Below are 21,807 nucleotides of genomic sequence, written 5' to 3'. Positions count from 1 at the left end.
CAAGAAAAAAGAAAGCACTCAAAAGAATTCAGTGAAATTTCTATTGTGTACCGGAACTGGCAACTCACACAGGCACACAAGCCTGTTTTGTCCTGTCTCTTATTTTTCCATTACAGCATGTAAATTGGCATTGCTACAGTCGAGGAAGGTAAAATGACAGCATTTTTTTGTCTTTTTTTCTACACCTCATTCTGCAAATTTAAACACAGTAAAATGACATCTTTGTTACCGATAGAGTGCCTTGAAACATGAAACAACTGACTGTGGCTCCACGCAGAGAGCATCCTCCTCACCAAATGCTGCACCTGTTCTACAAAGGCCGACCATTTCCCCACAGAACAAAGGATCAAGTGGAGGAGGAGTGCCATGTCCTACCTTTCATGATGCTTATTTATCTCTTTTTATTTGAAATGCAAAAAGAGGTTTGAGTGTTGTTGAGCACACCTATGTGCTTTAGGCCTTCTGCAATCTGTCTCCTGCACTATCCAAACAAAGTGCTTTCATTTGGAACAACACCCAGTGTATTTAATTCCATTAAAGCCGTGCTGCCTTATTCAGCTGTTAATATGAAATAATGTGCTTCTTAATTTTAAATGTTTCCCTTTGTGCACAATGCACATCATGTTCGGCCTACACAATAGCTTACATAAGTGATCATTAGAATCTAAGTGGCAGATCGCAGAGTGGCTGCTTGATTAGTTGTGTTTACATGATCAGACATTACAGTGAGCTTTGCTCCCGCTCACCTACCCTGCCTACGACAGGGTCATTTCAGACCAACCCACACCTGGCTACATGATGATTAATCAGGCAAGCAACTGGCAGTGGCACTACTAGCGTGACGGCTGTGTGAGTGTTTGTGTGTGTGTTTGGTCCAGACACTGCTGATGTTGTCTGGCCCTAAATTGAAAAATTATTTATTTTCAAGGTCAGAGTAATGGTTAGTAGTAGATGTTAGGTTAGAGTAAGTCTCTAGGAAGTGAATATGGAGTGTGTTCATGCATGCTCAGTCGTCCAGTAAGGAAATCCCAGAAAGGTGATTATGTTTAACTGGAGAAAGGCATCCTGGACAGGGAGGAATGCTGGTTTGAGTCAAGGAGGGAAGACCATCCCTTTAGGGGGCCGAAGGGTTCATCTTTCACCATCTTCCAATGCTTTGATTGCAGCCTTTCCCCAACTTTGTGTGAATGGTACTCATGGCCACTGATCAATGGTCGTTGACAGTTTGTATATTAGTAATCAGGAAACTGACCACACGGCCCATTGTTAGTCAGTGGTCTTAGTTTCAGTCACTATGCAAATGTGCTGTTCATAAGGGTTGGAGAAATCTGCAGTCAGCTGAGACTGAAGAAGTCACTTGAATGAGTGAAAAAATCTACACTGATCTACACTGGCTGTAGTTCAGCATCAGTGTACTGTAGAGCGCATGGTACCCTGAGGGTATCACCTTTTCATCTTTGCGTTAGTATAGTAGTTACTTGTGCCTCACCATCCGCAAAGAGTAATTTGGCTCATGAGCATCACTCAAGCAAAACATGACAAAGAGTGTGAGGCCTCTATGAGTCTGCATTGTAATCTACATGCTTTAAGCTTTGCTAAAATGCTCATAAGTACAATGCTGTCATATTAAAGTTGAGCGATAGATTGTCCACAGTTGCACTTGTTTAACTACATTTGCCTACATTTGATAACTGGCACAAAACACAAAGTATATTTGAGGGTAATTGGGATTGTTACGTACATGCAAATGCTTTGACTTTGACTAAAACTAGATTAAAAACTAAAGCTAAACATTTTAATTAATGGAAATAAAATAAATATTAAACTTAAAAACAGAAATAAGTGCACTCACAAATCTGAGATAAAACAAAAACAAATGATACAGCATTTTGTTGAACAAGGTGTGTATTGAGTCTTTAGACTACCTACATGATAGTGAGTCAATTAAAGGTAATTAAATATATTTGTATTCTAATGTCTCTTATGAACATGTAAAACATAAGCACCTGACAAATCACCTCATTCTAGAAGAATAGTAATAAAAAAGAAAATATAATAAAACTAAACACAATAAAAAGAATATGAAATCATACTCTAGAAACTAATTGAAACATTAAATTAAAAACAAAATGAAAAGAAAATCTTATGGTAACCACAACCCATTTACAGTTTTGAACAGGTGACTTTACTCAATTTCTCAAAACCCTACAGCTGGTGTAATAAAAGACCCTGTGTACTTGTTAGTGCCACTTCAAGGGTGAGTAAAACCTTCACAGGGGGCGGCACTAAAAAATGAAGATTTCATTCAAGAGATTTAAAGATAAATTTCCATCACAGGTTCACAAGGTGAAGGTGCGCCTTTACCTTGTTCACGCCGTCTGCCATAGCCTGCAATGTGAGCTCTCTGGGTCCATCCACTGTCTTGCCATCATCAGTTGGTCCCCAGCTAGCACTGTAGATGTCAATAATCTGGGGCATGTGACTGATGGATGATGCCTCAATGATGTCAGTCATAAATGGCTGGTCCAGCATTCTGATACCTGAAAGAGTAAAAGTCTGACTCCAGTTTTGTGGTACAAACAGATGCCGTCAAGTTGATACCAAAAAGTAAGTATAAGTTACTAATTTACTTGCTAATTAAAGAAAGCATAGGTTTTGCATATCCATAGTGTGCAAAAAGTATGATGCATTCATGCATGTAAACCCTAAACAATGTTTAAAGCAAATCTTTATGTTAGCTTTGTAGCAGAACATAAATCAAGCTGTCAGTACTGATTTTCTTATTTCTAATTTGTTACTCAAAAAGCAAAAAAAAAAAAAAAAATCAAAATCAAAATGGAAAAAAAAACTGGACTCGTGTCCTGTTTTTCAGTTGAATCTAAATCTTCCTACTTCTGTGAGTAGAGAAATACCATTTTAACATGTTTCAGCAATGTAACTCTACTCTTCCATAATGCCCTACAGTATATTTTATAGGTCGAAGCATTTAGTATCTCCCTTGCTGAATCACCCTCCCAGCTTTCACCACATCACCATCATCGGGCCTGATGTTTAACATTGCTGTCCCCTCATTGTTATTCCTCTGTTGAAACTGCAAGCTTATTATAACACACACCTGCCACCTTGGAGTTGTAGGCGACTCCCACACCACAGATGTTGTTGTTGGCTGCCGCAGAAACCTCTCCAGCACATCTTGTGCCGTGACTGGTGACAGCGGAAAGCAAAGAAAGCGCTTAAAATGATTTGCATTCATTTACATACATTTGAAAATGATATATTGTGGTTTAGGTCTGAGCTAAGCATTCACACATTCATTGTACCCCTTGTCATTGTTGCCTTTGTGTGTGTCTTGAATGAGGATATTGATAACAGCATGGGTAGATTTAGCCATAAATCTATTATAATTAACAGAATGGATCTGCCTGAGGAAAAGCAACATTTCCATCCATTTTCAGAGCATTTATATGAGTCTGAGTACGAATGCACATATCAGCATTTTGTGTTCGTCATGTGATGCGTGTCTATGTCTCCATCCCGTTACTCCCCACAGGGACACTGCAGTCAACCCTTCTTTCCCAGCATGCTTTGCTACAGACAGGCAGCTATTTATAACAACCAGCCGATTAACCAGCAAGTATTGCCTGACAGTCAGCAACTGCTTCAGTACCAGACCCAAATACCCGCTTCTCTATGTAACAGACACTTGCACATATGTAGATATAGCTGAGCAGATGGAGGTACAGAAGGAGAGATAGAGAAAGAATATAGTTCCCTTTGCTCCTTTGCTCCATATGTTTTGTAGTGGTAGTGGATCCCCTGGTGTGATTGGGAGGCAGATAAGACGTTATCAGACAGAAGGTCACCACCATGAACACTTGTCCCTGAGAGGAGACTAGACTTGTGGTTGTCCGCCTTTATCCACCTTATCTCTTCCAAGTGAGAAGCTAAAAATAGCCATTGTGTTTTCTATTCTCTTGTGTTGGACAACAGCTCTGTTTATACCACACCATTATGTCTTAATGGAACTATGTGGAGAGAAAATCAATAGAAGAGAGCTGCCAGACTCTAGGGAGAGCACACACGTGCACACAAAAACACACTGAGTATGTGTATATAGAAATAGGCAATGTCTGGGCGAGCTTTACCTGTTAAACCAGTCATCTGTGTAGCGCGGAAATGGGAACGGGTCATTGCTGCTGAAGTCGTAGCTGGCATCGGCATTCTGAAAGGACCGAATGGATGCATTTACGAAAACAACATAGAGACAGAAAAACAGCAGGAGAGACGACAGGGCAGAGCATTTCACAGTCAAGTGCTGACCTTATCACAGTCTGTTCTGTCATCCTTATGCACCGGTCAGGGGTGATTTTGAATTCTAAGCTTGCTAGTGCGGAAGCTAATCAGGTAAATCTAGCCACCCAACCTGCAGCTCAGAGAAAATTTAGGCAGTTTTAGAAATGTTTTCATTCACTTTTTTTTTTGCCAAAACTACAGCATGAAGCAGCAGTGAAGGCAGGCTACATCTAGTCTGATATTGTTTTTGTTAAAAAACAAAACAAAAAAACAAACAATTTCTTTGCACATTCCTTTATATGTTGCATGGAAAATGGAAAATAGGTGAAGCAGTCTTTTGGAGCATTTGCAATCATACATGAAAACAGAATATATAAGACAATAGTCATTATTTGGTCTGACCACCTTTATTTACACAGCTTGAACTCTCTTAGGTTTTCTGGGAATTCTTTAAAGTAGTCTTCAGGAATAACTCTCTGAGTTTCTTGAAGGGCATTCAAAGCTTTTCTTTTTGTGTTGGTTGAGTTTTTCTCCATTGTGTGTCAAGATGATCACACTGCTACAATAATGCTGAGGTCCAGGCTCTGGGGAGGCCAGTCCATGAATGATAGTGTCCATTATGTGTTTTTCTATCTTTTATGCTTTTATATTTGACCTCATTGCCATGCTGAACAATGCAGTCATTGCCAATTAGAGTATTTCCAGACATGCTACAGCATGGTGTGTTGGACCAAAATACTTTTCAGTGATCATAATTTCAACAATTGTGAAAAGATCTCCAACACCAGTGCCTGAAATGCCACCTTAAACTATACCAGACCCACCACTGTGTTTCACAGATGACTTCAACTCTCACTGTTTTACCTGACCTCTTTCATACATACTGATATTTGAATCAAAGATGGATTTATCATTCAGTTCATACCTGTCAGTTCTTGTGTAATTTGGCATACCTCAACCTGTTTCCCTACCTGAAGAATGACTCAGTCCTTGACAGCCACACTTTTATTGAGATCATTTCTGTTAAGACTTCAGAAAAAAGTTGATGAATCAACTGAAATGACAGATGCATCTCTCAGGTCTTCTGGCAGGTCTTTTGTTTGTTTTCCTATTTTTGAGTACATGACTTTCAAATACTGTTCAACTGTAGTAGTTTTTTAAGCCTAGTACTTCCTCTTTTGTCCTCCGCTTGTCCAGTTTCTTCAATTCTTCTTAAGGACACACTGCACACTATGCCAAGACTTGCCTAGGTTTTCATTTAATAGCTATTTTTTTTTTTCACCTTACTGAAAAAAATATATTTCATGCAAGTCAAACTGTGTTATCTTTGACATTTTTCACAGATTCAGCTAAGAAAATTGGAACAAATTGGTTCTTTGCCAAGTTGTCACCATAGAACAAATGTTATCTAGACAATACTGATTCATCCTTTAAGATATATGCCTTTTTATGTTTGAAAGATTGATAGGTCAGTGCTAAGTGGCTAAAACAAATAAACAAAAAAAACCCAATTCCTCTGAAATTAAAAAGATAAGACTCAGTAAAGAAGCAGTCAATGTCCAAAGAAAAACACTGAAAGACCTTTAGAAAGCCTGGAGAATTGTTGGCCTAGATCACTTTAAAAAGTCTGGCCTGGTTCTTTGGAAGCAAAATATAAAGAAATGAGTGGCGGCTCGAGACTTTTGCACAATACCTTAGAGCAGCATAGAAAAGCTTACATCAGCATTGAACATTATTGTCTAACCTTCATAAAGACATGATTTATTGTAGTGCAGAATTGTATTCGACTGTATTAGATTTAGCTAGCTTATCCTAATAAACTTACAGTATGGTTTATACATTAAAACTCATTTGAACACCTTCATGCAACACTTAACTACCAATATTTAATCTGCGGCAATACTAAAGTAATGTGTGGTCACAGTGGGGATTTCAAACTGAGAAAGTAATGGCCAAATCACTGCCAACATTTAATTCCACATGGCCAAAAGTAATATGATCAGAGCAAACAGCAACGGAAAAGCAAGAGAAAGAAAATGCAGGAGACAGACACACATCCACTGACAGATAGTAACCCAGTCAACAGAATTATCAGAATAACCATGTCTGGAAGATATACACACACAGTAAGACATCCTCGGGTAAACACTACACTTGTTCTTACTTTAATACAAAATGACCTATTGACTTATTGCAGCAGGTGAAGTCTCTCCTTTACTTGTCACTCTTGTCACTTGGAGTGCATCCTGTTTTGAGCTGTGTATTTAGTCCCTATAACATGCCGCTTTGTGTGGTCACGGAGAAAACACAGCACTGTTCATTAGCTACAGACCCAAATACATCAGATCATTCTTGGAGGCTGTTTCCATGCTGCAGATTGTGAGCTGTGTAGGCTGGCATTTGGAGGAGATGACTCAGTCAGCAACAATGGAAGAAGAAAAACGACAATAGCTTAGTGACCCAATGGAGAAACACTGTAATTATCACAATGTGGAGCAGACAACTAGAGGACAGTACAAATACTTAGAGCCACTAGGGTTACGTGATGGAGATCACTTCATAACTATGTAATTGTTTAAAGAGAAGGGGTAATAAACAGAAAGGTGAAAGTTACCTAAAGTATTTATGACATTTGGTTTCCTCTTTTCGTGCTCTAAGTAGGTATGATGCCACACAAAAATTACATATAACATATGGCTCAACAAAAGCAAAGTTAGAAATCTAAAGTTTTGTCTTTAAATGTTAATACTCAGAGCAGAAACATTTGAAACTAGAACATGCCGTTCCCTAATAGATTTTGAGTCCACGTCAGACGCAGGAGTGTGTCCTTGTTGTCTTTTATTAAATGAAGTGAAAAGTCCTGAGCCCTAGTAATAAATGACACCAAGCCTGTCGATGAATGACTTTCTGTGCTTCTCAAGCTCTTCTTCTGCTATCAATCAGGCTCTACTCTTTCTCTGCTGTCCTGTGCACAGCAACAGTCGGAATAATGGATTCTGCCGAGCCTCAGCCTCGTCAGCTCTCCCCAGCAACCACTAGCTGTTCACTGTCACATGAGCTTATGGTACTTAAGTGAACAATGAAGCAAACTTGTCATCCATCCATGCTCATTTGGTAGTGAGGCAAGTTTTTTTTTTTCTAGAGTCAGCTATAGTAACAATTAGATCACACGAGTTAACAGCTCATTCACTCAATTGACAGCTGCAAAGTAAGGTTGTGCAACTGTACAACTGTACAACTTCGTTTACTCCATATTTCTGTCAGCTTTTTGGCTTATCGGGCCAAAAGGAGAAGATGTATCCGGACAGGACTCTTGCCACATTTACACTAAGCCTTTTTAAGATATCCTGTCAAAGAGATATTTCACCTTTAAATTTTACTATGGCTTTATTTAAACACTACTTTTAACTTTTTAACCTGAAGTGGTAAAAGTACTGAAAATACTGAAAACATTTAAGAAGAGCTTAAAGATGTTAATCTAACCCTCTCCTTATTTTACAAATCTTGTTGTTTTGTCCGGCCCAACATGGGAATGACTGAACCAAGTCAGTGTAATACGACATATTAGTGGGACCCCTGAGAAATTGCTCTAAGTAGTTAAAATTTGTTTTATTTCCTGAGGTATGTTGGTGATGAAGGGGGAAACTCAGACAAAACTTTCTTATGTATCTCTCCCAGAACCATTTATCATGTTATCAGGACAGATTTCAACAGGCCACTAGTGCAGATAAGCAAATTTATAATGTAGGAAAGTTAATGCACGATTTCTTGGAAGCCCTTGGCAAAACACTTTAACTATAGTACAAGGTCCCAACCAATTTCAGAGAGTTTACACTGCCTATTCTCAGTTTTAGTGGACATAATCTTAGGCCGCATAATTCCCTTTAAAATCTTTAAAAAAGTCTTTGTGAAGACATCTCTCCATTACAGAAAACAACATGACATTCCTCAGAAAGGACCTAAAACTCAATATTACAACCTTTCACAAAGTTCAATTTAAAAGAGAAAAGACAAATGTTATATCCTCTAAAGCGAATAACAAATAACAACACTGATCAAGTTGCATGCACTTGTCTCAGAACTATGGCCCCTATAAATAAGCAGTCTCTTTCTTGTGCCATATCGCTCATGCAACTTTTGACTAAAAAAAAAAGAAAGAAAATTGCTCTGACAACCATACACAGCAATCTGTAGTGGTCACTGAAATCAGCCAGTAATTAAATTTTCATTTAATAAAAATCTATAATATGTCCATAAATCAGCACAGTTTGAAATCCACTCACATTTCAACCCTTATGTCTCAAAATACTATTAGTGTCTTAATCTGTTTACAGTCTTATGCAGATTTCAACCTTTTTGGTGCTAAGGTCACACCCCTAGAAACACCATAATAATTGTAAATAATTTAATTATCCTTAAATGTTATCAAACACAAAAGTTAGAGATCTCATACATGGCATATCTTTGCATATCTGATAATTTAGCGATACATGAAAACATTTGCAAGAGTGTACACACAAGAGTGTTTGTGTGCCGTTTGATTTGAAGTAGCAAAAGCTAAAGAAACGCATCCGTGCCCATATAAGTAACAAACTAAATTAACAAGCGGCATCACTGTGGTATTTTAAAATGCCATCTCATCAGCCTGAAACACACTGGCTTCTTCAAAATGCCTTGGTTGTTTCATGGCACGCCACTCATTCAACACGCAGTGCAGCCGATTGCTTAACGTTATAGAGAAATCATTTACAGGTGGATACAAGTGCCAAAATCAGTATTTATACTCTTATGATTACTTTCTTGAGAAAGCTCATTAGCCATTTGAAAACCAAGATGATTGTCATTTTCAGTATAAAGAATCTAAAAGATTCTAAAATGCTTTTACAACCACAGACATTCAACAATATAGAAGTTGATTTTAGAAGTCAGTCATTAGTTATTTAGACGTTTGAACCCCACATATCTCCTGAGACATCCATGTAGGCTCACGTGTCCGTGGGTGTTGAAATTGTGTCTGTGGATCCAGTTTGCAGTGTAAAAAAGGATTTGAGTGTTACGTGAGAGTAGAAGGGCATTATACAAACCAGGAGAGGATAGAACAAAGAGAACACTAACTGACAGCATTAAATACTATACGTAATGTAGTTAGATTAGTTATATCAGTGTATCAGCACAGAGCTACCGGTCACCTCACAGTAAGAAGGTTCTGTGTTTGGGTCTGTCCAAAGACGGGCTTACCAGGTTAACTGGTGGTTCTAAAGTGGCTGCTGGTGTAGTTATCTGTCTATCGGTGTTAGTGTTACCCTGTTAATAACAATGATAATAACAATAATAAATTGATGACAAGACATAGAAGAGCTGAGCCATGGGTAAAGAAGTCTTCATGCATTAAATACACGAATTTCACTGAACTTCAGGGGGATAAATGGGCCATGTTTGAATTAAATTGGTTTTCCTATGGTAGAATGCAGATAAATCAAAAGTTAAATGCTGAAATTTATCCAGTGGTTGAATTTCTGTAGTGAAGTAGTTGTTTCCTAGGAAGGGAATGACTGCCCAACTGCAACATTCCTAAATTTCACCTGGCTAATGGGACTTTTCAAACTAATGGCTGCAGAGGAAGAAGCGAGCAAACTCTCATGTATGTATCCACTTTTGAAAAATTGTTTCAGTTATCTGCTGCCTCATGCTGTTTCATTAGAACCATGCTAAATATAGTGAAGTGTCATTGTGGTATTTTAGCATACTGTTTCATCAGCCTGGAATACGCAGGCTTCCTCAAAATACCTGGCAGCTCAGAACAGCTGGTCCAACATACAGTAAAGCTTAGTGCTAAGCTGTCAGCTGAAACAGCTCTTCATTGCAGCTATACTTCACCTTTTGTCACATCTTGTGCATCCTTTTGGAGAGGGACCTGTTACTGCTTCACTCTTTCTGGCTGTTGTGCTGGTTAATTTCGACTATAATTCACTGTTTTTAACAACTGCTGATAACTGAACAATACTTAACCTTCTACGTGAGCTATGCTAACCTTTGTTAACAGGCGATGTCCTTTTGTTTGCTTTCTCTCCCTCTTCTTGCTTTCTTTTCTGTGTGGATACAGTGGCTCACGGTCCCCAAGGTAGAATAAATAAAATATTATCAGTGCTGTAAAGGGCAGTCCTGGTATGGGGTGGACCAAACCATTTTGTTTCATTTGTAAGGGGTGAGAGTTGGTATTTTAGGCAATCAAGCTCAAATCACACAGTCAGTTTATTCAGGCAATTATGTCATTGTTATTTAGAAATTGAAAAAAGCGAAATAAAATGAACTTTTCATTCCAGGCTTGCAAGGGTCACCAACACCATTGTTCAGCATTTTACTATAACTACAAGGCCCCTGCAGATTGTCTGCATGCTGAGATACAAAGAAATATCAACTCCATACTCATCTGTAGGAATTAAATCAGATTCAATGTCTGTTATTTTGCCTGTGATTTTTACTACTATTATTTTATATTCAGTTCTTTAATTTTTTTGATGGTAGTAAAAACAATATATAGAATTTGTTAGAATATAGTGAAAGACTTGAATTGTGAGATGTGTGTTTTTGTGAATCTTGTGAAGCATTATTACTCTTGCACTTGCAACTAAAACACAGCCTCGCATTTTATTTGTCATATCAAAATGTATCTCGTAAACTGTAGCATTATGATCTTGAAAAACAAGCAGCCTAAAACCCTTGCATGAGCTGGCATTTGTCTCCTCAAAGCAGCTCTACCACATGATCAATTCAAAGTAACGACTCGGGATCAACTCAAAATGGTTTTTAATGTTTTCTTTGTTTTGTTTCGGGGGGGTTTTCTAGGTATGTCTAGGTCTATAAAAAAGCACAACAACAATAGCTCCACAGGATTACATACACAGTGCCACGCACACAGACACACACTTTGGATCTATGCACAGCATGATCCATCAATCCAGCGGAGGATGCTCCTGCATCAACACAGCTGAGGCTGTGTTATTTTTGGGCCACAGCTCATCTCTGTTCACAGGCAAGACATGCAAAGGCAGGCAAAAATGGATACATGCATGCATAACAGAGGGAAAAAACAAGCCACATTTAATGCGCAATAGCTACAGCAGACAAGTACAAACAGAAAGCCCTTTGCGTCAGGATAATCTCCTGGAAACAAAACATAAGCAAACAGCTGAAAAAAGAGCCAAAACTCTTGGCATTTTTAGATAAAAGCCTAAAATACCATAAACATCAGTTTTCAAGTATAGGAGGATTTTGAACTCAACAAAGCATTAGAGTTTCTTTAGAAGATTTGCATTTGTTCATCCCTAGATTGAAGAAGACACCACAATGCAGACACACTGATGAAACTGCACAAGTTATAGTGTAATCAGACTGAACCTTCAAGGCCGTGTTCCAGTTAGCAATCCCTCTTGTCCTTTAAGGTTTTATCAGTATTCTGGAGATAGAGCATCACATTATGCAGCACCAACTACCCTGGCATTATCTCTGCTTGTGACAGATCGGCCTGCCATTGTGCCTGCTACAGTGCAGTGTGCATTAACATTAAACAGCTTGGCTGGCCGTCTGCCTGCCTCTGCGTCCTCCGGGAACACAAGGAGACTCAGCAGCCATGAAGGCAACTTGGAAAGCACCTGTCACTGGCAATGACAAACCACACAACGCCCATGAAATCCTCGACCTAAACTCCTGCTTTGTTTATTAACAGCACTTTACGCAAATGAAGGAAAGTATGACATTAAAAGAAAATGTATGTACTCACATAATTTGATGCCAGGTCTGGATGTAGATAGTCAATACCTGAAATGGGACTTTTTTTTAATTAATATTGAGTCATATAGCATGCATCACAGAGGATAGCAAAATATCTTGCCATTTTTATATCACGGTTTCCTTTTTGCTTTATTATATTCTGAATGCTTGATAATGAGGATAATGATGAATAATATTATTCTGACACAACTTTTCACAAATTTGCAAATGACTCAAATTGCGCAATTCAATTTAGATGATTAACGAACTGGGAAAAGAAAAAAATTACATGTTAACAATCTCTAAAATTAATATTCCACAATCACAGGGCCCAGCGTCTCAAATATAATGAAATCAAATGCAGTTGTATCTTTGGACTTTAAACTAGAAAATTGAGCCTATCAGCTTGGATTCAACAGTTGTAATGGTAATATTCAATATATGCAAAAATGATTAAATGCTTCTTTGTGTGTATAAAAAAAAACAGAATGCATACTAAAGGAGAAAGAGGTTTCTGGGTTTTTTTATTGCACAATGACATGCGGCTGTTTGAAAACCTGGTCAGTAAATCCTGATTTCATGCTGTGAGTCCCCTCAAACAGGGAGACAAATTAATCAGAACCAAGATACATTCTTTATTAAGTTCAACATATACAAATAAATCGGCTCGATGGATATTTGGAGGTGTGATTAAGTGCTTCCAGACAGTGCTCCTGGTTATAAATTAAGGATTTTATACTCACCGTCATCCATGATTGCGATGGTAACTCCTTTGCCTGTGTAGCCCAATTGCCAAGCTTCAGCCACATTAAGATCCAGCCCAGGGGTCCCGTCTGCCTGGCCTGTGTTTATCTAATCACTCAGACAATATGGAGAACGTCCATGACTCATGGCACCCAGGTGAGCCACCATTAGGAAATTAGTCAACATGCAGAATGTGTGTATGTGCAGGATGTTATGGATAAGGACTGCTTGAGGGTGATTTTGAAAGGAAGGGGAAGTAAATGTCACCAGATTCATCTGACATGCCAGATGAATGAAAGCGAGCTTGCTACAGCATCAAATTCATGCTCACCGGTTAATGTAAACGAGGGGAAACTAGGCAACATGAATGCAGAGATGAGATGGCATGATATTTGCCAGGCTAATTTAACAAAGAATAACAATGTTCATACAGACGGCGGTAGGGAATATGGTCGGTCTCTGAGTAATTAAGGTGGAAAAAATGTGGGCTGGTGCTAAAGGTCAGGCTTCACGCAGACAGCTAGCTGGCTTATTACTCACCAGATACCACTGCTTGGTGAATAAAGGGTCACTCATGTTAACTTCAATATCGTTGATATTTCTGTAGCCTCGCTTCTGACGACTGAATCCCTCCTGTTCGATGACATTCTTCACCTGCGGGGGAAAGGGAAAAAAAGAAAAAAAAGTCAGGTCAATGTCAGTTTAAAATCAACAATGATCTCACGCACATTTTGAAAAGAATCATACAAAGAGCCAAAAGAAACCCAGGGGTGTTTATGCTGGAGCACAGAAGCAATAAGATTCTCCTTGATATGACGCTTGAGATGTTGCCTGGGATTGTTCTGTGCACAGGAAATCACAAAACCCAGCTGTGCTCTACTGTACCGTGAAGGCAGAACATCACCTAAATGAAAGAGGCTATTTTTTTTCTCCTAATAAGAGTGGCTGCAGCTGGAGCCGGGGGCTCCCAAACTCACCTTGTCAGTATGCTCAAAAGCCACAGCAATTACACTCGCAAACACGCTTGTGTTTCTCTGAATCATCAAAGAAATCTCAGCAGATGAACAGCTCTGATTTGGATTACAAATGCTTACTGAATGCTGCCACAATAACCATTATCGAGCTCAGAAAGATAACATAGGACAGAACAAATAAATGATTGGGATGAAATGTAGTTGCTTGATTAGCTGGTGGTTGGCATGAAAATGACTGGTTGTCTTTGATAGCGATGTTGTATTTAATTTCTGCTCACACTTCAAATCATAGAGCTAAGAAAACACTCCCATTATTCCGCTGCCTTCATCTCTGTCAGCAACTGAGGACAGGAGTAATAATAACCTATCAATTTAGTCATTCTAATTGGGAACTGCACCCCATCTCCTGTGACAGTTTAACTTTTCTCTCTCTCTCTCTCTAAAATACTGTACCCATATTCAGTCATTTGGAAAAGCTGAATATGTGAAGTAGAGGCAAAGGAACAACAAGCCACTTAATCTTTTAGAGTCTGGCACTGGCTAAACCAAGCCTGAAGAGAAGCTCTCAATTTGAAATTTATTGCCAACACTCTGCTTGTCTTGAAGGTCATATGGACAATGATTTCATTTGAAGGTTTTGGGTCAGTTTCTGATTCTCTCTATTTCTCTGTGCGGTTGTACGTGAGAAACTAAATGTGTTTTTCACAATTTCAAAGCTTCATTTTCAAAAGAGGTCTCCAGCTAAATGTTCCTCTTATGTTTACCCTTCACAAATTCCCTCTAGTGTGTCACAAAGAAACAGGCATTGTCTGGCGTGTTTACCCACAAAGATAAGAGAGCGGAGCAGCACTTAAATGTGTCCTTCTAAAATGGCCAAAGCCTATTCAGCTGGCTCTCCTGTTATGGTATACCCTACACAATCATGAGGCAAAGAAACTGTAAATAAGCACACAAATCAGCTAAACAGAAACTAGCTCTGTAAAGTAAGATCTCTTGCTTAAAGTAAGATCGCTGTTTTAGCCTTATATTACTTTTGTTTTCACAAAATTGCATTCATATTCAGAGCGGCTAGCGGCAATATCTATATTATCCTGGCATTTCCTCGTCTTCTTTCCATCCATCAGCAGTTTATTCCTTTACTTGGCAGGAGAGTTGGTATTTCCCTTGAGACAGCATGTCATTCTGCCCACTCACAACATCAAACAGTGCCCATGCACTGCCATCACTCTCCGCCTTTGCCACTGCCTGCTCACAATGCTTCAGTTCACTCCAAATCAAAGAGCAGTGCTGGCTGTCTCCTTTCTCACTGCCCTCATTTCCCTCCTGGCTTTTCCATGCGTGCATCTTTCGGGGTCAGGGGATGCTGCTCACTCACAACATTTTTTTTAATGTTCTACATTCCACCTTTGTTCCATTCCCACTTTTTAATATAGCCTTTTAATCTCTATTAAAAGGCTATATTATATTATCTATGTCTCATTAAAAAAAAGTGTATTTCAGGAATTATGGATGGACGGATCAGTGGATAAACTGGGAAAAAGCAGGGAAGTATAAACAGGTATGCACAGAGAGAAATGCAAAGGAGAGATACAAGTAGATTATTTGGGTCGGAAGTGGGTCAACACGCTCCACTAATAGAATCTGAGGAATAACAGGGTTCTTGGGACACCACCCAGTTCCATCAATACTGCTACTCAATTAGACTGCATGTTAAATGAGTGTTTAATGACTCAGTTACAGGTAAAAAGAGGTTTAACAGAATATAATATCTACTAAATACAATGCTTCTTTATTTAGAGCTGTGGAATACAATTTCCACCAATTAGATCTTTCTTTTATGTTCCCAGAGCTGAGAGATATTGCTGTAGGTTGGGAAATGACAGAAAGATACGTCAAAATTATAAACACAGAATATAAAATCAGACTTGTTGACCTCATAGGTTCTGGAAATCCAAAGAAAGCAAAAGCCTTGGTGTCACACGTGAGCATGTCAAGCAGCTGATTAAAACCTGGAATGTGGACCTGCCCATGTTCGTGCTGTCTCACTTCCATTTGCAGAATTAGCTCGTCAGAGTGGCTCGCATTTATTTTCATTAGCACCTCTCACAAGCGCAATTAGAGAGGTTAGTTGATTGTCTGCAGCAGGACCTCCACTTTCACTGCATCCAACAGTGGACAGAGCTGAACACACACAGCTCAGCACACAACAGTACTGAGCTTCAAGATGCGGCACATACGTGTTTTTATATAAGAGAAAACAGCTGAAACAATTTGTGAGTGAGTCCAGTGTCATGACTGTCATGAGATTACCATAATTTACACTTGCTTCATAATTGATCGAATTATTTTTCAAGCAAAAAGGCAAATATTTACTGCCATAAATGTAAGAGTTGATACTTTTCTTCATTACTGTAAACTGATTATATTTTGGGGTATTGGACAGTTGGTCAGACAAAAAATAAATATGATTGTGAGACTTTGTCTTACAGGACAAGTAGCAGTTAATTGAGATTAAAACATCAGTGAAAGTGGGCGACTTGTAGCAGTGACAGGGGAAATAACCACTGGCAACCCAAAGTGGGCGAGTCAGGTCAAAACTAATCTCTACTTTGAGGTTGTCATAGGCCATTAGCTACAAAGCAATCCCCAAGAAAGGCATTGCTTTATGTGTGTAAGGCCTTATGAGCGGAAAAATTGTGGTAAATGGGTAGACTTATTAAATATTAACCCAAACAATAAGAAGATTACTTGAAAATGAGAATAATGTTTACTTACAGCTATTGTTTGTCAAGAGGTAACAAACTGTATGTGGAAATGGATCATTGCACGACTTATTACCCAATCCAAACATTTAAGATCCCAAATTAATGATTACATACTTAACCAAGTGCAACATAAACATCACCAGACTTTGTAAGAAAGTATATTTTTATTAGAAAAGCAGATGTCAGAAGAAAAAAAAAGCCACTTTTTCTCATTAATATAGCTCAGCTTTTACTACTGCAAATGCAGAACCACTGAAGCGCCGACTAATCCAAGAAATGGCCCTGTTTATTTATGTGTGCAATCAAAATGTTTCTGAGGAAAATGCTAATCATAAAATACAAAAATGAAATAAAACAAGGAATTAGATTCACTGCAACATTATGAAAAATAAAATCTAAAATAACGTCCAAAAACAAGTGTATTACGTTTTAGCATGTTATTTAGTGCTGGGTTTGGAATTGCTTGCATTCTATTTGGCTCTGATGGGAAAAACAAGTTTTCTTTTTTTTTGTTTTTCTGAAAAATAAACAGAAAAAAAGTCAGGACGACGACCAGTTAATCTTAGGCTGAGCCACAGCTTATCATAGTGTTACTGCATAATTACCCTGTAGTTGCGTAAGGACTGCAATTTCTCATTGAGAACTGGTGGTAAAACTGCTATGACTATATACACAATAAAGCACTAAACTAGATGTGGAGCCAAAGGATTTTGCTTCAGTAGCTCATTGGAAGTTTCAGTTTGATGAAATGAGGGTGATTGTGTAGTAGTTTATTTCATTTCTTAGAATTTCTTTAGCCTGCTGTTTGCCAAGTGGTTTGTGAAATCCCGTCCTTGTGAGAGTTTATATCTATGTATTGTCTTTATTTAGAATGTTTCTTGGAACCTGCACCTTGCTTTTTTGTAACAAGCACTGCTTAAGTTAAATCTCTTATTTAGGACTTTTTACATATAGAAAAAAGACACATGTATACACAGTATATTGTTTCATTGTCATATGCATTCTTACCCTTTTGTCTTTTTGGAGCTGCTGTCTCCTACGGGCACTGCGTTTGCTCCGCCTCTTCGAAGTATCCTGAGGGTAGAGGTGAAAGAGCCCTTCTCCGAAGGGAAGCTGGAAAGAAAAGAAAAGAAGTACAAGACAGGGAAATGGATCAGGGGCAGAAATACAGATGGGAGGGTTGAGGCAGCAATCATAAAGTGTGAATGACAAATCAAAATACAATAGTTCATAAAGGAAAGAGGATAGCAGGTTATCTTCCAGATGGAAACAAGGGCACTGACTCCCTGGCTTTCACAGACGGTTAAGCCTGGAGAACAGCATTGGGATCAACCATAATAGGTCACATGGGGAGGGAAATGAGATGCATCATCCAGAGCGTTCCCTCCAGCACTGTGCACAGATTAAAGACCCCCTTATGCTTTAGTAACAGTCAGGGCACAGGTCAATCCTCACAATAAATGGTTTCAGATGCGGCTGTCAGATCTAATGTGAAAATGTAACACTTATCAAAAGATTCTCCTTATCTGCCAATGCTCTTTTATTTGAACATTTTTGTCAGATTGAAATGTTCTCATAGTATTACAATATGTGTTATTATTATGGTGGCGATGATTAAGAGTAGTAGCAGTAGCAGTATCATTATCATTGCTTTACATTGGCTGATCACAGATCTGTTTTGCTGTCTTTCTTTTGCCACTCTTTAGGCTTACATTTGTATGTGTGTCCCCTGTCTGTATCCCAGTCTAGTTAATTAAGCTACAAAAGAAGAGAATTCAAACAACACAGACATTGTTTAATGGCGCATATCCCATTAAGACAAATATAGCTGCAGATTACATAACCTGGGAGGCAGTAGACGGAGGGGATGATCTATTGCCTACAAGAAAGCGAGCAAGCCATAGCAGAAATAGCAATGCTGCACAACTACCACAAGGATGTTATCAGATTATGATGATGAGATACAAATCAAACACTTTTCTTTATTATTATTATTACTGTGGAGGTGAGAAGAGAAAAAACACACATCCTCATTCAGAGCTGTGCAGACACCCCTCCGTTTACTGCTACGCCTCACTGACTAAGGCTCCAGCCAATTTCACCCACACATTTATTTTGACATGTGACAAGGAACACACACTGCTGGGGAATTATTTCTATCAGTCTGCCATAAACGCCTTGTTAAGTCTTCTGACATGTTGAAAGGCATCCGAAATTTGTCGAGCTATCTGATTTGTCTCAGGTGAGACAAAGGAGGGCCATGAATGTGAATACACTATGTGCTCTGCAAAAGACAAATAATAAAGAGGTGTTTTATATTTTATTGGAAAATGTGTTTTTCTATGTCAGTCTCTGACAAAGAGGGCATCCAACAAGGTATCCAAGTAAATTTGCTGTTTTTTGATGTGAAGCATTAAAAAAAGGGGAGGGGGTGTCCAAAACTGTGAGGATTATATCAAACCAGAACTTCGTGTGATGTTTTGTTCATGAAATGTTTTGTCTCTTCTTCGACAGCATCTTTCACAGATGGCTCCAGGTGCATCTTCCTTTTGCAGGACACTGAAATTTGATGCGTTTTTGAAATAGAATTTAGCCCACGGGCCGGTGGCAAACCTAATAAACAAGGCCTGCGGTTCAGTGAGAATGACGTCATCAAGTCAAGAAAAAGTGCAGTGAAGTCAAACCAGAAGAAAACCAGAAGAAGCTTCTCAATGTCTCCTCTACTGGATAGTTTCACTACGTGCAATATGTCTGATTGTTTTAAAAGAGCGAGAATGACCACAAACGTTACTAAACAACCAGAAATATTTCGCGCTGACATTTTTATTTAATAATATTTATTCGTTTATCAATTGGACGGTTTACTTAAGAAAGAAAGAAAAGAAAAAGAAAAACAGTTGCTGCCAGGATTGCGTGATGCTTTTTTAATCAGAGCATCCCTACCTTTCGGGCACTCTGGAACCCATGTTGTGTTGCAACTTGGTGCGCTTCATCCTGTGCGTCCTCATGCAACTGAACCAGAAAATGGTCCGTTAAGACTCCTTCTGCAGCCTGCGTCGCAAGCAGCAGCGCGTTCAGCAGCACTGTAAATCCCAAGGCTGTCCCATATCGGGGCGATCCAAGCATCGTGTCTGGCTTGTGTCAGTATGCCTTGTCTGCTTGCCCGTCAGAGTAAAATCAGTGTATGGGATGCTCCTCGTCAGAGAAGCGAAGAGGAGGAACAGGAGGAAGAACAGCGGGATGTAAAGGTGTCGAATCAACGCTTTTGCGAACGCATCTCCTCGTCGTCAGCTGATGGTGGCACTGGAAGTTGGATTTCACCGAGGTGTACCCGCTCTTACCGTGTGCTTCGAGTTGGGGCGGTTGTGGACCAAACCTGCATCCTCAGCTTTCTAGCTCTCCTCCTCCTCCTCTTCCTCCTCTCATCTGTTATTCATCTACCTTCCTAGCTCGGGTAGTTTCTGCGCGTGACGTTGTACCAATGGCCTCGGCGGGTGTGTCCCGTCGTTTCCTCCCCCGGATGCGCTCGAGGGCACTTTTCAGCACCTTGGAGAATTCCTCCTATCGTCCTCAGAGTTGATGGAAATTCTATTGATGGGTAGGCTGTCTGGGGCTGGCCATCCAACTGGGGGGGGGGGGGGGGAACCGCTGAAAACTCATGTGACATATAGCGACCTTTAAATACAGCTTTCTATAGAAGTCCTACAGAAAGATTTTTATGACATGATTCTTCAATATATTTCTAAGGCTGAAGTTCTCTTGTTTTACCCTATATATGTGCAATGATCAACCTGACCGTTTCTGTGGAGTGGAATGAAAGCATAGTCCCACTGGACTATAATTGGTCATTTGGAGGTGAGCAGCATGTAGCAGCGAAAGGAGTGCTGGTACAAAGGTAGCTCATTAAAGGACTCCCTGTCCTCCTGCTTTCTTGCTGCTGTAAACTGGAAGGTGGGCATACAGGGCTGCTGGGAGGTGATATGAGGGTGGTCTGCATGAATGAGAAAGTACAGCAAGATGGGGAAATGGTTGCTTGCTGTGATGCTACTAATTTCCTTTACACAGACAACATTCACCAAAGAGCATTATGAGTGCTTATTGCTGCGCAGTTATCTGTTGTTAATGCTATAGTCTTTTCAGTTCAGCCACAAGGACTCAATAGTGAGAAGCACTCATTGCAATTGCTGAATAAAAATGCCCCCAGAGCCCCCTTCATTCAGGAGCCAGTTTCAAATTCAGCAAATTTTCCTTTAATGCAACTTTTCATGCATTTTTGAACATGAGCAACGGATTGAGAGCGGTACCATTTTTGCATTCCTCAGTGTCCAGTAATAAGCAAAATATCATAATTACAAAAATACTCTTGTGCAAATCATTTCCTCCCCCACCAAATGTCAGTAAATGTCAAGAGGCAGCATCATTAAATCAAATATTTGTGGAACATAATTAGAACAGCCATACAAAATATGCAAAACCTCATTTTGTATTTAAAATGTTCCTCTCTGTTAACTCTGTATGTACTTGTTTGAAATATACTAATGTACTTATATAATGGCATACTGTCTGGTATAATGTTCACATTACATTAATCTGAAAGGCGTGACGAGGGAGAATGATAGCACGGGGATCAGTTAGATGTCTAGAAAATAATGAAGGTGGATTTTCTATAAGTGGATCTGCTTTACTAATCACTGTTTCCATGCACCATGCGGACATCCTCCCACACTCCTGCTATTCTGCTACCCAGTGATTATTTATTTAGCTTGGGCAAGCCCTTCTCTTCAGCATCAGTAAAAATTTCTTCCCTGCTGGGGCCACATGAGTGATACACATGTATGTTTTGACTGCTGACTCACATGGACTGTATCCTGGCCCGCCTGCCTGCCTATGTGTCTGACGTGCTGTAGCATCTTCTGCTTTTAAAGAGCAACCTTGATTGTTTTTGGCAACTCAGTAACAGTTTTGTGAGAGACGTGGACATCAGCAGGATGTTGAAAATCTTCTCACTGTCTGAAGTGATGCTGACATTACACCTCTATCTGCAGTTATTACAGAAAGAAAAAAAAATCTTTGAAATGCAAGTAGTACAAACTGCTCACCTCTCACAATCAATATAAAGTTACACAATAAATAAGGGTTTTAATTTTAATTTAATGTTAAAATTAATAATATATATAAGGATACTTTTATAATAATACATAAATACAATGCATTTACATCATGCTCTTTATCTGAGATTGCTGGCACTGCTTGCTGTGCAG

General features: G+C 39.2%; 1 protein-coding gene across 1 annotated transcript in view; it reads right to left on the bottom strand.

The window, feature by feature from the left end:
• Positions 1-20,130, bottom strand: part of pcsk2 (proprotein convertase subtilisin/kexin type 2) — a 29,389-nt gene extending 9,259 nt beyond the window's left edge. The window contains exons 1-8 of the mRNA XM_005914094.3: positions 19,490-20,130; positions 17,555-17,659; positions 13,348-13,461; positions 12,807-12,915; positions 12,074-12,111; positions 4,146-4,222; positions 3,116-3,204; positions 2,365-2,540 (exon numbers count right to left, since the gene is read on the bottom strand). Of these exons, the coding sequence (XP_005914156.1) occupies positions 2,365-2,540; positions 3,116-3,204; positions 4,146-4,222; positions 12,074-12,111; positions 12,807-12,915; positions 13,348-13,461; positions 17,555-17,659; positions 19,490-19,672 (891 nt within the window). The 5' untranslated portion in view covers positions 19,673-20,130. The remainder of the gene's footprint in view (positions 1-2,364; positions 2,541-3,115; positions 3,205-4,145; positions 4,223-12,073; positions 12,112-12,806; positions 12,916-13,347; positions 13,462-17,554; positions 17,660-19,489) is intronic.
• Positions 20,131-21,807: the final 1,677 nt, after the last annotated feature.

Source organism: Haplochromis burtoni, unplaced genomic scaffold (assembly GCF_018398535.1).
Source record: "Haplochromis burtoni strain Fernald_Lab_line unplaced genomic scaffold, NCSU_Asbu1 Contig_7, whole genome shotgun sequence".
In the NCBI taxonomy this organism is placed as follows: Eukaryota; Metazoa; Chordata; class Actinopteri; order Cichliformes; family Cichlidae; genus Haplochromis; species Haplochromis burtoni.
This window is presented reverse-complemented; position numbering and strand designations above follow the sequence as displayed.